Raw genomic sequence first — 18216 nt, forward strand, 5'->3', positions numbered from 1 at the left:
CATCTAGTTTGACGAGATGTTGCCATGTTGTTTTCAGGGAGAAGATGCTTTCTCTTGGCTACCTTTCAGTTAATGCAATGGTTCAGTCTTACTCTGATGGTTGCACCATGATGTTTAGCACTTGCCATGTTGACAGAGGCCTCTAGATCCCTGGATGTGAAGTAGGGATCATTGTAATTCTTAGAATACAAGAGGTTCTTTGTTATTTCTTAGATCATAATTTGATGTAATGTCAAATGGATCAAAATACCGGGACCCCCACCCCTCTGAAAATTGACAACTGCCTTTAATGTCTTCATTAAATAGTTCTTCTCTCTGTAGGCTGTTTCTAAGTGGCCTTGTAGTTCTTCCCACAGCAATCACTAGACAACAGTTCTTTGTCAGAACTATGGCTTCCTGAAATATTTTGCTGGTTATGATAAACAGCTTCATGCTGAACAAAAATGTAAGTTGGCTGCATCATATAGGATTTTGGAGAAACATGAAATTAATTTTAATTGAGGTTAGCTTGTTTAATCGCTAATGATGCTGACACATTGCATTACATCAGTTGAGCTAAACATCTGGTGCTTCTCGTTTCAGTGTCCAACAATAGTCGGCCAGCATTGATGGATTCCACTTGCCCTGATACCACTTTTCCAGAATTGCAATGTCCTGGTGAAAACTTTTCACCATGTTCGTCACTGACTACACCAAGATTAGCAGGGAAGAAGTCCAAGAGTGAATGCAGAAAATGAATCTTTAGCGGCATGTTGCACTTCGTGGTTTTGTATGCTTTAAGCATGTTGTCAACCATCTGGATGTAGTTTGGTGCTCTGTAGTTGTCAAGAAAATTCTCAACATCATCCTTGAAAGTCTCCATTAGCAGATCTTCAAAGTACTTGTCATTAATGATGTGTCAGATATGTGGACCAACAAAAAAGCTTTCTTTAACCATGGTATCGGTTATCCATGAAACCATCTTTGTCAAGTATTGAAATGCGTCATCTTCATTGTTCATTTTATAGTTAAAATGTTTAATTTGTCCAAGTTTTATATGAAGAAGAGGCAAAAATATCTTTGTTGGGTCTACAAGTGGTTTGTGTACTATACTTTTCTGCCCTGGAACCAAATGCTTAAGGAGCAGCCTGTTCTTTTTAATGCCATGTTCTTTAGCACGGCTGTCAATTACATTATAATTTAACCAATCAAGTGCACTTGATAAGTAACACTTGTTTCCAATTATATTCTATATGAAAACAGTAAAGACATACTTTTTCACTTATGGATTCTGTGTGTTAGTATATTGTTTGTTGAATAAATAATGACAAAGTAAAATGTGTTATGTGTAATTTGTCACTTGAGCTAAGACATATTTAATTTTAGACATAGTTGAGGACTAGACAATTTTTAGATGTTTTAAAATGTAAAATTATAAATTTGAAAGAGTGCACACACTTTCCAAATTACCATTGATGATTTCTTTTATCATGTAAATTATTTGTACAAGTAATTTTTATTCACATTTTAATCAATCAGTGTTAATTTAATATAGGATTCTTTAAATAGTACACCATGGCAAGCAGCTTTATGAAGCATTTTAAAAACAAAAACTTTCCATATGTGTTAAAGTTTCTAGAAACACCCTTAAGTGTACATAAGAAAATATGAACTGACAAAATACAGTAGTGGTAATTACAGATGTTAAAGAAGGAGTCAAATGACACAGTACATTTCCAGGTGAAACAGATTAAAGTGCAAGTAATAAGTGTCATTTTTTAAATCAGATTTGAATTAGTCTAGTAATAGAGCTTCAAATTGATTTCGGGAGAAATCACAGCTAAATAAATGTTCACTAAGTGTTACGTACTAAGTGTTTGGGATGATGAGAAGGCTGGCATCTAAGGATTTTAGTTGTCTGGTTGGTTGCTTAGAGTTATGTCGTGATGGCAGATATGTAATCACACTACACAGACCATAGTCAAAGCTGCAGTATTACTGTTTAATATTAATAATTATAATTAAGCACATTAATTAAAAAGTCAGCTATGGTTAACATTACTTTTTACGCAGTATGTTTTTTGTGTCAGTTTTAATTACCTTTAATTTTTCTGATCTATAGGTAAGTGAATGAAATGTATTTATCAGATTATCCGCATGATTGGCTGTTAATGACAGTATTTGCAGATGTTAATTATGAACATCCGCACATGTTGTTTCCTGCCATTCATCTCTTCCTTATTATTTTATATGTAAGGATTGAATTCATATTAATCCTATATAACTTGCTGTCACAGGTTTGATATTTGATCTTTGTCCAAAATTCTCTGTTTACAACTGCTATTAGTAAACATTTTTTAAATCATTTCTTTTGAGTCTTGAATGCAAGATAGTCCAGTGTTTTGAGGTGCTGTCTCACAGATCCAGCTTCAGGGGTTTTGCATGTCCTCAGCGTTCCAGCTTGGGTTTCCCACTTAGCACCTTAGTTTTCATCCTATTTGCTTAAAGAGGTGTTTGTTAAATGGATTGGTGATTCGAAATTGGCATCAGGTAAGTATGGATTTTAGTGTGCCATGTGATGAAATGTCACCCAGTCCAGAAGATTCATTACCTCCCTCATCCCTGGACTGAATTAAGTGAGTTTTCAAAATGTAATGTAATGTGACATGTTTTGTTTGGCAGGTTTAAATATATACAAGGTTTTGTACCCTAAAAGTTTTTGATTCGGTTTTTGAAATAAACTCTGTCATTGAAACAGCAGAGCTAAACATTTCACCACCTAGTCGTAGAAAAAAAATGTAAAGGAGCAGCACACAAGGCACATATGAGTTCGGAGTTGAGGAGAGAGAAATGACAGTATATAAGTGGTAAATTTTTGATTGACTATACCAGAGGCACAAAACTGTTTGTTTAGCTAATAGCTAGGCTGTTTCATTATCTCATTCATATATTTCTTGTCAAGATTGTCAAGGTTTCTCAATCAACTATGTGTTTTGGTAGTTTGTTCCAGATTTGCAAATTTACATAATTTCCAAAGTAAGTATATCTGAGTCTATTTACTGGAAAAACAAGCAAGATGCCCCCAATGGCAGATAAGAATGTAGAATTTTTATAAGTGGACTTAGTACTAGGTTGTTGTACTGTGTTAGCCATTATGAATGTAGAGAAAAGCCAAGCAAAATGACACCTTTTATTGGCTAACTAAAAAGATTACAATATGCAAGCTTTCGAGGCAACTCAGGCCCCTTCTTCAGGCAAGATGTAAACTATAAGTTTGACCCATCTATCAAAAAAAGTTTGACCCATCTATCCTTTTTGTATCCCACTTAGTACAATTCTGGATTATGGTGGCTTGAGTAATATTAGGCACAAGGCATGAATTAACTATGCACAGGGTCCTAGCCTATGACAGGATACATTCACATATATCCGTAGTCACTTACATAAGGCCAGCTGCAATGTGTTTTTTAGGGATGGGGAGAAAATTGTTAAGATTCTATCTGGTGTTTCTGTAAATGGACACCCATGCTCACCAATGTTGGAAACTGTGGGTAAGTCAGATAAATCTTCTTCAATGCTGGTGAATTTCTTTCATTTGTGGAAATCATTTTTATTGTGTAAGGCCGTATGTAGATTTTCTGTTTTTCTTAATTTTTTTCTGTAAAAAATATTGCTATTTAGCTTTATCATTACCAATGAGGGAAATTGAACATTTATTCCACTCAGTAGACAGACTATCCGTGCTGAGCTGTCAATGAAGTCTCTATGCTTCATACATTGCACCCCAGTTTCTTGCCTTTGGAGTTAAGTCAATTGTTCTAAGGGCAAAAATATAGTATTTGCTCTTTTGACAAAAAATAAGGCCATTTATCTACGCTTACATTTTTGTTAGTGTGTTTTGGAGAATTTGATTCACTTTGATTTTAAGGTGGTGTTATGTCTTCTGTTTTAATCTCTTGCTACCCTTTGGCAAACAGGCTAATATTATGAAAGGATTGGCAACTTGTTTTCATGTAGTATGCTTTCCACAAACAGAAATGAAACAATGGGAGAGCAGAGTTGAACGTGAACAGGAGAAATGTAATCTGACTTAGTTAACCCTGGGTATAGATGTTTAGCATAGAAGAGCTACTGTAGCAAACATTGTTAAAAAAACTTATTCTGCTAGAGAACAATGTTCAGCAATGCGGTTTTCTTTAATAAGAATATAAATTTACATACACTGATCAGCCTCAACAATCAAACCACTGACAGGTGAAGTAAATATCATTAATTATCTTGTTTCAGTGGCACCTGTCAAGGGGTGGTATATATTAGGCAACATTTTAACAGTCAGTGCTTGAAAGTGATGTGTTGGAAGCAAGAAAATGGGTTAGCATAAGGATCTATGTAACTTTGACAAGGGCCAAGTTGTTATAACTAGACAATGGTGTCAGAGCATCTCCAGAATGGCAGGTCTTGCCAAGTTGTTCCTTGTATGCAGTGGTTAATTTCTAAAAAAAATGTTCCAAGGAAGGACAACCGGTGATCCAGCAACAAAGTCATAGGTGCTGAAGGCTTATTATTGCGTGTGGGCAGCAAAGGCTAACTTGACTGCTCCGATCCCACAGAAAAGCTACTGTAGAACAAATAGTTAAAAAACTTGATGCTGGCCATGACACAGTACATTGTAGCTTACTGTGTATGGGGCTCTGTAGCTGCAAACCGATCAAGTGCCTGTACTGACCCAGTCCACCATCTGAAGTGTCCACAATGGGCACTTGAGCTTTAGAACTGGAACATGGAGCAATGTAAGAAGGTGGTCTGATCTGATGAATCACGTCTCCTTTTACATCATGTGGATGGCGGGGTGCCTGTGTGTCATTTACTCAGGCTAGAGATGGCCGCACAATGCAATATGGGAAGAAGGAGGCATTGTGGTGCTCTGATCAATGTTCTGCTTGAAAACCTTGGGTCCTGTCATTCATATGAATGTTACTTTGACACTTACCAGCTACGTAAAGATTGTTACACACCATGTACACCCCTTCATGTCAACAGTATTTCCTAATGGCAGTGGCCTCTTTCAGCAGTATAATGTGCTGTGCCACACTGAAGGCCCCACCTCGCAGCTTACAGAATTTAAACGGTCTGCTGCTAATATCTTGTGCCAGATACCACAGGACACCTTCAGAGGTCTTGTAGTGTCTTTGCCTTAATGAGTTAGCGGCATTAGGGGGACCTACACAATGTTAGGCAGGTGGTTTTAATGTTATGGCCGATCTGTGTAATATATATATAGCCACCACTTCCTATACTCAGAACATGCCCATGACTGGATAACTGATGTAGAGGGGCCCCGTTGGGGTTACGCAGACCTCAGCAATTCACGAGTTCCGTTTTTGTCATTTGGTTTACTTGACTTGGGTCAGATATCTCCTCCAACAACACTAATTTTAAACCATTGTGTAACAGGATGTATTGCATAATGTTACTGACATAAAATGCAAATAGAGAACCTCCTTAACGGAGGTCCACAGCTTGACTCTGTTAGGGGTATTGCTGTTTCATAAATCATCAAGTTTAACGTCATTGACAGTCACCTTTTGTAATAATTTTCCATTAACAAGCAGGTAGGTAGATGCCTTCAAGGCAACACCAGTCTGGAACACAGTTCTGTAGTATTGTTTTTTTATTACTAGTTTTAACATTTTATATATTATTATTAGTAGTAGTAATAGTTGTTGTTGTATTTTGTATTATTATCTTTATTATTAGTAGCAGCAGTAGTAACAACACATTGATACCCTGGACCATTATTATTATTAATTAAACCTTTGTTTATAAAGGAAACAAATTATTTGGTGTAGAATTGCCATTAAATACGTTGCCCTCCAGGTTGCAGCAACGCTTACAGTTACTAGTTTTTTTATAACTTGAGCTCATCACAATATACTTCAGGTCATCCATGGCATGCAAACAATATATACTCAGCTTGACTATCATCAGCGTCAACTCAAACCTCGCACAGAAGCTTTTGTGTTATGATGTCATAGAGGACTTATCCTTAAAAAAATACTAGGGGGCTTCACTTTCCAACCCCCTGGCCTGCACTACACGACAGCCACTTCGTGTCTCTGCCGTTCGCTTATGTGGATTTCACTTTCACCAAACAACAAATCTTTCAATTCTTCTCAGTATCAATTAAAAAAATGAATGTGCATGAACATTGCCTTATTCATCATGAATCAGAGGTCACTGTCTTCATTAGTTACCGGTATTACATTTTTAAGAGCATAGCTGGTCCAGAAACATACTTCTGTTTAGTGTCTTTAATTCTGTCATGAGTGTCTGTTTGCCTACAATTTGGGAATCTGGTTATACATATTTACAGACAGAAGTAAATGGTGAAAGAGTGCCTCACCTGTGTCATGCCGTTTTTTCTTGTAACAGAATTTCTTACAGAAACTAAGAAATGACTAATGGGTCATATGAATCTTTAATTTCGACATCCCTTTTGCTCAGAGAAGAACCTCCCTTGCCATGACCAGTGGATTCCCTGCCTCTGTCAGAGTTTCATTACCACATCAGCTTTCTCATAAATATGTCCTTATGACCCCATGGATACATTAAGTGGGAAGTACCTTGTGTGTTTCTCTTTGCAGGTACAGTATTTATTTTCCCCTGTGTATTATGTTAACTGCAACGATGCTTAAAAATGAAAAAAAAAAACTGTCTTGTTACATACCAGTGACCGCAAGCCAATGTGGAGAGATGTAAGGCCCTGTTGCAGTTTTGCTAGATTAAAAGGCACAGGGCAAACTATTCTCCATTTCTTCTTTTCTAGCCTAATATTGAATAAGGTAGCAAAATCTGAAGTTATACGTATGGTGCTATATAATATTCATAGGACGTTTATTTCAAATAGCACCCTTATTTATTGAGAACCATTCTAGGGTGCCTTATGAATACCAGACTATAGTACAGCTCTTTCAATGAATGTAACACAGACCTGCTCAGGGTTCAGTGCATAGTGTATAAAATGGTGGGAACTGAAATGGCAGCCTTATACTTTAAGGTCTCATATCTTTGTTGACCACAGATGGTAGCTTAAATAAACAAGTCTTTTTTTATTAGTGTTCTTGTAAAATTGAAACTTTGTATGCACACACTCTAAACATAACTGTATTATTTAGGAGACCCACTTATGTCAATTAAGTGTGTGGATAATTTACCATATTCCTCTTATTTTAAACATAAAAGAGGATTCTTATTTTGTGGTTATGTTTCACCCAAAATTATCCACCCATCCATTTCCCGATTTGATTACCCAGTTTTGGGTCATAGTGAGTCAGTACTTATTCTGTCAACTGTGAGTGAAGAGTGACAACAGTACAGAACATGATGCCAGTTCAGTTATACTTCCTAACATCAGGCCCTTTAACCTAGCATCCATATCTTTGGGTTATGGAAGGCGGCGGGCATGAATAAAATGTGGAAATTCCATATGTACAACAATTGAACTTAGAACTCTGCGTCGCTGAAATGTGGTTAACCTTTGTTTTGTATTGTAGCTTTTATAGGAATCATTACCACAAGGCACTTTATGTGCTACACAAGAATATAGTTCAACCTAAAAGACCATAATAAGGTGGACAATTTCAGTAGTAATGTTAGGGTTAAAGTAATGGTTTGAATTACTTATATTTTTAATCCTGTTCAATTTTATTATCATTATATCTTACAATAAATGCAGTATAAAATATTTGTTAGTAATCCTGATTGTGCAAAATATCAAAAAATTTAGTAATAGTACAGTTTATAAATAACAAGCAGACAGTACAAATTACTGAGCTGCAGAATAGTCTTTAATAATATAAAAAAGTGACTAGGTTGGAAATCAAAACTAGAGCTACATACTGCACCATGATGCTACTGAAAATGTACAGCGTTGAAAAACTGAATTTAATCCCAACGTAAAAATTTCAGATCTTCAAAAAATTTGATTCACGTGAGGTCAAAATTAAGTCAACAAATTTGGAAGTATGCATTAAGTAATGCACGGCTCCGTTTTAGGAAATTCTTGTAATGGTTGAAAGAATGTTGGTACTGAAAGTATATGTAATGTCAGAGATGCACCGATTGACAACTTAGACACTTCATAAATTAATTCTGTAGTCCGTATGATGGAGCCATCAGTTTTATAGTACCAAGGCTGTTTTAGTTGCTTCTGCATAATTCATCACAAAACATATTGATTCTGTGATGTGATTGAGTGCATGGCTGAAGGATTAATGCTTGTTTGGTGTTGTTGTTTTAAGAGCAGGACACACAGTTTAGATATCCGTAGATTCATTCTGATTTGGAACCGAAGTGAAACTGTGAATAAAGTGTAATGCTATTTTTACATTTTTGCTACATTTCTGAAGTTTGTTTGGTAAAACCGGATTATATTCAGTTTTGAATGCTGTTTCCAATGTTAAATTTCTCAATTTTAATCCTTTAAATATCAAACGATGCAGTTTTTGACCATTAGTTGGACATCATCATCGTAGATGGACTTCATAACAAAGGGCAGGTTTGTTTTAAGAATGGTTAGCTAATAATGCTCCTTTACCTCAGAGGCTATGTACTTGGCTAAGCTCAGGGTGCTGTTCTTTAGCATCAGAAAATGTACATCTTAATCAGTAAAGAGAGTGGTGCATTTAGTTGCCCATCTGCTATTATGTTTTAAATCCTGGAACCTAGAACTTTAGAGATGGTTTATTGCTTCACATTGCAGCATTTGATCACTTCTGTGACAGTTTAATCACAGACTTCATTGTGAGATGTGTCCTTTGTAGGTTAAGAAATGCTATTGTGTGACCTTTACTCATAACTAATAAATGTGCTAGAATGTTTACTTTAAAAAGTCAATTGTAGGTCTTAACATGGAAAACAAATTTTCATATTTCTTATTATATATGCAATAAAAAGGCAGAGTTGAGTTGTTAGTTATGTAACATTTGTCATATTTTGTAAGACGTTATTTCTGAAATTTTCCTGTTGTATGCCCCTGATCTCCTGAAATGTCTTTCAGTGATCTATGTTTAAATTGGCCCTTGCTAATGGGGTCAGCAGATTTAAAAGGACTGAAAGCAGTCTCCTCCTTGAACAGTGGTGGGTTCTGCCATTTCAGAAAAAATAACTCCATATTATAGGCCTAACTTTGACTTTATTACCCACATTTGCACATTTGTCTAGCAGTCTGTGTCCCCTGGAGCTCTTTTTAAATTTGAACATAATTCACAAGTACTTAATTCAGGGTTTGGAAATGGAGTGGGAGTGGTTTTTGATATATGGAACTATTGCATTTGGTGCACACTATTATAAGTGTTGTTTCTTTTGTTGTGTTTTTTAAGCGTCAGTCAAATTGTAATGTTTATTTTATAACATTTTAGGCTTACATTGTAAAGTTATTTGTCCATTCATGTGTTTTCTTAAACATGGATATAATAAGAAATCATTTCTTGTGGTGACCTTTGTAAAACATTAGATTGTGTCACCTGCTTCTTCAAATATACTGGAACACACCTTGACTGTTGTTTCTCATTTTAAGGTATTGTCTGTCTTGTTATTTATTTCATTCTGATATTCTATAAGGTAGAGCAGCTACTGTTTGGTATATTATGTTTTTTTTTTAATTAATTTTATTGCAATCCATACAAATCTGCTCTTACCTTGCACTGCTCTTGGTGCCAGGTAAGGTCCATCCTTAATAACATCTGTGATCACCTGCTCACTTACCAGTGACTGGAGCAGTCTGATTTTATGCCAAGGAAGTCTATCATTGACCGCATCCTAGCACTGAGGGTTCTCATCGAGCACAAATGCGAATATCGGCACAGTTTCTTTGCTGCCTTTGTCGATTTTCATAAAGCATTCAGCGCAGTCCATCAAGTTGCCCTGCGAAACATCCTGAGACTTCACAGGATCCTCTCAAGGTTGCTGGATGTCATGGCTGGTCTCTACACTGTTTCTGTTAGTGCTGTTCAGAATAGAGGCAGAACCTCTGTGTTTTTCCCAGTTGATTCTGGGGTGCGTTCTTGCTCCTACTCTGTACAATGCTTGCATGAACTAGGAGTAGGGCAGGGTGTTAGGGTCCATGATCTTGACTTGGCCGATGATGCTATGGTCTTTGTGGAGTCAATGGAGACTCTGATCAGGGCTCTCGAGAGACTGTACGAGGAGTCTGCGTGTCTGTACTTGAGAGCGTCCTGGATTAAAACCAGGATCCAGGCCTCTGGGGCACAGCCATCAGCAGTGTTTATGTCTCTGGAAAAGAGTGTCAACCTCATCAAGAGGTTTACTTACCTCAGCAGCAACATTCATGTCTCATATCAGTATTCAGATTGGGAGAGGATGAGGTCATTAGAAATGGGTATATGGCACTCCCAATATCTGTGCAAAAGGACAAAGGTCCAAGTCTTTAGAGACCTTGTGCTTCTTGTTTAGCTGTATGGCTGCGAGATATGGACGCTATCCAGTGACCTCAGGCAAAGACAGGACTCCTTTGGGACTGTGTCTCTTTGAAGAATCCGTGGGTACCACAGGTTTGACCTTGTGTTGAATGAGCATTTGCTGACAGAGTCCCAAATGAGACACATTACATGCATTGTGAGGCGAGCATCAGTTACGGCACTACAGCCAAGTGGCATGATTCCCCAAGTTTCATCAGGCTCGCAAGGTCCTTATTATTAAGGACCCAAGAGGCTGGACTAGGCCAAGGGGATGCCCAAGTAACACCTGGCAGTGGCAGATAGATGGACATTAACAGAGTTTTGGGGCTGGACTGTGTATCTGCCTTGGGTGTTGCCAACCAGGATGCTGAGCTGTTTCATAGTGTGATCGGTGCAGCATGCTCCTGACCTGACCTGACCTAGCACTCATTCATTTCTTAACATAATCAGATTTTCTGATTGGTTTCACTTTGTCATTATGGGTTGTTGAATTGTGGTAATATGAGATTTAGGTTTGTGGTGGTATGCTAGTTTTTAAATAAAAGTGGTGCACTCAGACTCCAGGCAAGCATAGGTGCATGCAGTAGTGTGTCGAATCAGCCCCTGCGTGTTGATCGGCTCTAGTGTCTGTAATTAAGGCACCTGCACCAAGGAAACAAAAGGGAGCCTGATCAAGATAGAGGGAGATGGAAATAGAAGGACAGAGGTTAAAAGAGCAAGAGAAAAGAAAAAGTGAAGAGGCAGAATCATGGCAAAGCTGGTGTGGTGAAGATAGTCAGGCAGTTGGAAATAGCCCAGAAAGAAGAGAGCAGCCACTCCAAGTGAGCTATTGACAGCATTGGGGAATGGCAACAGGAGAAAGGAGCAGGGCTTGTGGACTCCCCGCTGAAGGCCAATGGATGGTGGCGAGGTACATGACCCGGTTTAAGGGAGCATGTCTTCTCGTGCCATGGAGATCATAAAAGTAGAGCAGAGGGGACATCAATTTTGAAAGGAGGAACAAGGTACTCATGCTGGTTCTAAAAAGACAGATTCCATATTATAAACCTTGATTTTAACCATTTACATTATTTAGTTATTGATGATTTTAATGTCCACTTATAAATTATTTATATATTTTACTGCATTTTCTTGAACAGTTTGAAAATAAACATACTGAACTCCCTTGTTGATATGTGTCCTCATTGCCTGGCTCATCCTCAGACATGACTATCGAAGGTCACGGGTTCAAAGAGATGATGCCAGCTGCGAGCAACTGGGCCATTACATTAGTGTAGATTGATGGGCAAAAACAGCAAATGTATCCATTTAAAATGAAATGTACGACACAATAAAATGTGCAGAAAGTGAAGTGAACTGAATCCTTTCTGAACACACTGTGTATATATCAGTAGTGAGGCTGCAAAATTAAAATTCCTTTTTTGTCTATATGTAAGCAGTTTGGATTTGAGAAGAAGAGATTTTATAACGCCAGTTTTTATAATAATGACCATTTCTGATTTTATCACACCCCATAACTGCACCTATATAGTGAGTATAATTCATAAAACAAACAACCAAATGCAAAAATGACACTAAGCAAATTGGTTAGCCAAAAGTTTTTACTTTTCAAATAAGCTGATTATACAATAATACATTACAGAATTATTTCAGGAGATTTTGAATTGTCTAATTTTAAGTGTAATGCTTAAAAACTTTTGTATACTTGTGCATTTTAATTAATAACAAACAAATTGTTGCAATAGGTGTTCCATACATCAATAAAATTATTGAATCTTGTGACAGAAGTCATACAGAGTTTCATGGTTTAAATAATGTCAAATTATTTATTGTCATTGTACTTCTTGTGAATGGCAGGGAAGTGATACTGAATAATTATTTTGTATTTCCTTCAATCTGTATTGCACTGTATTTGCCACTTTCTACTTGTTTATGTGTTTCTACAACTGAAGTACACGGTCAGTCAAGTGACATACTCCTGGTCACACAGTGAGTCAGTAATCTGTACCGTACCTTCTATCCTTTGTTTTACATTTTATTTTAGCTGTTTTGCTATTATCAATTACTCTGTTATTTTTTGTACATTTGTATTCCTTTAGGTGGATTTGTATTTTATTTTTAATAATTAGAGTGGCTGGTATTATTAGACCAACAAATATCTTTTCAATGCAGGTGCAGTATAATGATCGACAAAATGGCAAAGAGTGCTTGACCTACTTAACGCTTTCACCTGTGCAGATGACTTTCCATGGCATTGGGAGCTCCATTGAGGCTAGCCATGATCAGGTACAGTTGATACAAAAACAGTTCAGTCATTTCATTTGTAAGTTTATTGTATAATTTGTTTAGAATAATCGATGTGGTCCTTAGGTATTGCTTTTTAGTTTCTTGCTTTTTCATTGTTACTCATAAAAATATTATTTTTTGCTTTACTGTGTTTATTCTTCTGTGGGTTGCCTTCCGGAGTACTGACTTTTGGTGCTGTTTAAAAAATTTAACATTATGTTTTGGTAGCCATTTTGTTGAGGTTGTTTTCATTTTAGTTGTCATCTTAGTTGTGGCCTAATTGGCTGTTTTTGTTCATGTGACTCTGATCTCATGACATATCACATCATTACCTGCTCCCAGTTAGGACAGACAAACTAAAAAACTTAGCATAGCAAGTTAGTAAAACAATTAAAGTCACTAAATGTTTTCAGGTTGTAGAATCCTTTTTTTGCCCTTTCATACTGAGGTTGGCTTTGCCCTTTGCCAATATAACTTTATTTATATATATATATATATATATATATATATATATATATATATATATATATATATATATATATATATATATATATATATATATATATATATATATAATAGACTTCTTATTTTAAGTCTATCTTTAACAATGGTTTTTCCTCTTTTTTCATCTCCTAGAATTTTTTTATTCCACATAAATGAAGGGCTTTTCAGCCTTCTCTTAACATATCAAATGATTACAAGTGACCCCTAGATGAAGAGGGTGTTTGCAGAAATTAAACAATTGCAATAGGAGAAAAAACAATAAAAAAGCAGATTAGTGATTTCCCTTTGTCATTATAATATTTTTCTTGTTGAAAATTCAGCCATTCAACAATGTTTAAATCCTCATAATAGTATTCTTCAACCAAAACAATTTTCAGAGAGCCTAAGTAAATGTAGAGACTTCATAAACAAATCTGAAATAGTTTTTGACCAACAACCACATTCTTACTCCACTGACTGTGCCAGAATGACTTTTATTACCTTATAGACTTCTTCATTTGGTGTCAACCCTCTATATGAACAAACATCCGTGAACATTTAATTTAACTCACTTTATCCAACAGTTTTCAGAGGTCTTTTGGTGATCATATGACCCACTCGTAAGAATTGGGCAGATGCTGTGGCTCGCTACGCAGGATAAATGCCTGAGACTGCGGTCCTATAAACTCATTCTGAAATCTTGTAACTGATCTGTTGGTACTTCCTCAGTTTTCAAATTCATTTTTTCTTCCATATTTCTTGGATAAAACCTAATTATTTCAGTTAGTTCTAGTGTAGGCAAACTGTCTTCTCTGGTGTTGATTAATAATGAGTAAGAGGTACAGAAAATGTTGGACTCCTATAATCAGGTTTCAAGAGCCTACTATATAGTTCATGTGCGATGGTATTGTCCTCAGGATGAGTCTTCAGTCGTGGCCCATGTTGTTTATGGGCCCTAACTACTTTGATGGTTTCATTTTCTTCTAGTGATATTATTTCAGCTTCATCATAAATGCAATAAATAGTTGATTGTCTAATAGCTTTTTTATTCACTGTTATTCAGCAGTATCTGTAAGCATGCTCCATTTTCTTGCCTTTAATTTCTAAATAAAGTACTTTCTGTTCATAAAAATCTCCAATCAAGAATAGATGTTCTGAAATAAATATAAATCCTTGAAATGTTTCAGAAGAAAAGATCAGCACAGAAAAATCTTATCTGAAAATGTTGTGACATATTAATACGTTTAGTATTAGTCAAAGCAGCACAAAGTGTACTATTTGTAATCCCTGAAAAAATGACACACTCATTAAAGAATCAAAGAAAAATACAATAAAACTTGCCATCCTGCCATATATTATATAGTTAACCTTTTCCTCTATGTCTAGATTCTATACAAATCTATACTCATTTTCCAGTTTTTAAAACCAATCTAACTCCAGATTAATCTCAAGTCACTGCAGTCTGTCCCCCCATATCAATGAAATATTTATGTATTATCTGTCTGCCTCTCTACATGTCTGCTTCCCTGGACGTACTGTATATCTGTCTCTCTGTCAAAAGAATATTTAAAATTTTAATAGATTTTTAAATATCCGTGTTATTCTAAATTTCTCTAATCCTCTTTAATCAAACCCCTGTGTGCATCCAGATGTCCGTGTGTGTGTGCCTTCTGGTGAAGTGCGCATGCGCAGGGCCACACGGCACGTGTTCAGTCTCTTCCTGTGCATTCCCTGTGCAGAGAGAGAGAGACACTCACACACACACGAGGAAGACACACACACACGAGGCAGACAGACAGACAGACACACACACACACAGACACACACAGGCACGCACGAGACAGACAGACACACACAGGTGCGCGCGAGAGAGAGAGAGACAGACAGACGGATGCACACACACGAGAGAGACACACACACACACAGGCGCGGGCGTGCATTGTTGCAATGTTACTTTTCTTGGTTGTTTATTAAATTACGAATTTTTCAAATGTTCTTTTTTTTCCCTGTGCCAATGACTGAAAAGCCACAGAGAAGCAAAAGGATGTGATGTGTTGATAGAAAAATTTTTAACAATCCCCTAACACAATAATAGTTAAAAACAATGGTCAGCATGCCAAGAAGATTGTTGTACTGGGGCATTATTGAAGTTATTTTTTAAAGCTTGCTCCAGCCATGTTTTCTATACTTTTAAGACTTTTGTCTTGATCATGTGATAATTAAGCAGTTAGAGTATGTTATAGAAGTTTTATATTTAGTAGTTATTGGTCGTTATCAAATCACAAGGGAATGATTGGTAAGTATCTGTATATCATGACAGAGGAACCAATCCAACATTAAGTCAACTTCATATAGTTAATATGACAAATTTTGCCTTTTCTTCAATGAATTAACAGATAGAAATACAAAAAGAAGCACCCTGTATCTTCTCACCAGTAATTCATGTAAAGAGACTGAGAACATTTTAACATTCTTAAATGGGCTTTAAATTAGATTTTCTTTTTGGGTGTGTTTTGTGAAATGTAGTTCACTATACATGATCCACAGTTGCACTATTAGCATTGAGATTTGCTTCCAACTAAGGACCTTTCACCAGTAAATTTCATATAGCGACCCTACAAAACAAGCCACATTCACTTGTAGATGAGCTGAGGCTTCCAAGTATACTGCATTTTTAAAATTAGCCTGAAAAAGACTCTCATTTGCCATGCATTCCATACACACAAGCATATACACAGTGTAAGATTTGCAAATAAACTCTTAGAACTTTAATGTGGGTCTACAATGACTTTCTTAATGTCTAGGCACCACCCAAAGATGTGCAGACTTCTCTGACTAAGCTAATACTCAGTCACAGTGTTTTAAATTGCCTGGAGGTAACTGAGATCTCATCAAGTGTGGTTGTGCCATTGAACATGTGCATGTTACAGTTAACAGGTTTCTTTTTTACACTTTTGAGGCAGTTGTTTCTAATGCATTTGTGCACAGACTGATGGATGCACTCTGTATAGTCATTCTGTACAGTACTTACTATAGCTGTTGCTGCTTCAGCTGCCACTATGAATGCAACATTATAATATGCAGTACTGCATTTCTTTCTTTAAAGTAGTTCAATGCATGTTTTAATTATTTTTAAAGATATTAATATTGTGAAGCATTTATATTCAATTAAATCTATCCATCACATATTTAGCTGCGTTTGTCCAAAATTGCCAAAGTTCTGCAGCTTTTAGTTTACTTCATAGGACAGTTCAGGCAATAGTGTGACACGTTTTCAAATAAATCCACAATCTAAATATATATTTTTTTTAAAGTTTTAGTAAAATTCAAAGCAAAACACTTCACACAAAAATAGAGAAAAAATTATGTTACAAAGAAAGTTCTTGTTTAAGGAAAGTTCTGTTTAATGCTTACTTATGTTGTTTCATATTTCTCTAAGTTTGGTCATACAATTGTTCATATCAAAATAGTAAGCAAGGTCAGAAAACTGTATACCAATGCTCTATTTATTAACTAATATAACAGTCCATACTAGCAGTGAGACTATTTTCCAAACAGGCTTATTAATTAACACTCAGTTTTACAGATATCACTAAGAAAGTTCTATTTCAGGTTAACTTACAGGGCTTAAAAGAATATACAGTAATCTAAGTAGCTCTTTTCTTATTCTTCTTCCTCCTCCTTTTCTTCTTCTTCTTTTTGGTGCTATGAGAAACTGATAATCCATTGAAATTAAGCAAACACGTAAGTGAATTTAACATTAGCTGTCTAAGATTGGCTCTTACATCTCCAGCTCCAAATTGTTTATACAGGAGCAGAGACAATAACTATATTTCACTTAAAAAAGAGCCACTGACTATTCTTATTCTCTAAATATTGTTTTCAAATAACTAGCAATTTAACTTATTTCAATTATTAGCTGTTTCTTGTAGCAGACACCTTTGCTGTCTGGCATTGTCTTGATGACTTGAGCCATTACCCAGGAGTTGCAGAGTGCAGCATCACTTACTATTAAAGCCATGTCTCCTTGCTCAAAATATCTTCTTGGTGTAAGCCATTTTTGACATTCTTGAAGTATTGGCAAATACTCTTTTGACCATCTTTTCCAAAACAAATCATCCATATATTGAATTTGCATCCAGCATCTTCGAGTATACTGGTCACTTTTAGAAAAGAGCCCAGGAGGCATGTTGGGCTCAGTAACAGTGAGTGATTGGGTGTAAGTGTCTCCAAGCCATTTGAGTCATCTGATGCCTTTATGAGTGGTCTGTTATTAATGATTGATTCTACTTCACACATTACTGTTTGGAGACTTGGAGACACTCATCATCAAGTGTTTGTTGGTTGAGTATTGAGTTTAGAATCTTTTTTTTTTTTTAATTTTATTAATTTTATTGTAACCATTCCATACAAATAGATCAATTTTTACAAAAAATTGGATTGAAAACAAGTCGCCTCCCACCCCTGAGAGAGAGTCCAAGGCCAACAGAGTAAAAACTAAGGCTTGTAAACATACCTAAATTGATGAGTTTAATAGGCCAATAGAGATGAATGGAGAAGAAAAAGAAACGTGGAGATAATTGCTTCCTTGGTGCATTAAGAGCTTATTCTAAAATATTATTGATTAGATCCTGCCAGGTTTTGAAACAATTCTGTACAGATCCTCTAACTGAATATTTGATTTTTTCCAATTTCAAATAGTATGAAGAGTTTAGAATCTTTCTTATGCTTCTGATTTGTCTTTCCTTTACTCCACCTTGATGAAAGGCTGATGGTGGATAGAAAATGGCATTGCAAAGTTGCAATAAACTTTGTTCCATTGTCCAAGTACATGATTTTAACTTGTCCTCTTTTAACTAGAAAAGGTCCAAATTAATCAACTCCCACATTCGTGAAATCTTGTTGGTCAGGTACCAAATGGTCTTGTGGCTAAGCTGCCATCTTTTGCTCCCCGTCTTTCGCATTGTTTCTGCTACATTTTTCACATTTT

General features: G+C 36.1%; 1 protein-coding gene across 6 annotated transcripts in view; it reads left to right on the forward strand.

Annotated features, from left to right (window-relative positions):
- stau2 (staufen double-stranded RNA binding protein 2) overlaps positions 1-18216 on the forward strand; it is a 356944-nt gene that overhangs the window by 220030 nt on the left and 118698 nt on the right. For 4 of the 6 annotated variants that reach the window (XM_039754429.1, XM_039754431.1, XM_039754434.1 and 1 more), the window contains one exon: positions 12630-12743. The exons of 1 other annotated variant lie outside the window; for it this stretch is intronic. In XM_039754429.1, coding sequence (XP_039610363.1) covers positions 12630-12743 — 114 coding nt within the window. Of the gene's footprint in view, positions 1-582; positions 907-12629; positions 12744-18216 lie in introns of those variants that run through there. One more of the 6 variants, XM_039754435.1, reaches the window with a different exon arrangement.

Source organism: Polypterus senegalus, chromosome 5 (genome assembly GCF_016835505.1).
Source record: "Polypterus senegalus isolate Bchr_013 chromosome 5, ASM1683550v1, whole genome shotgun sequence".
Taxonomy (NCBI): domain Eukaryota; kingdom Metazoa; phylum Chordata; class Cladistia; order Polypteriformes; family Polypteridae; genus Polypterus; species Polypterus senegalus.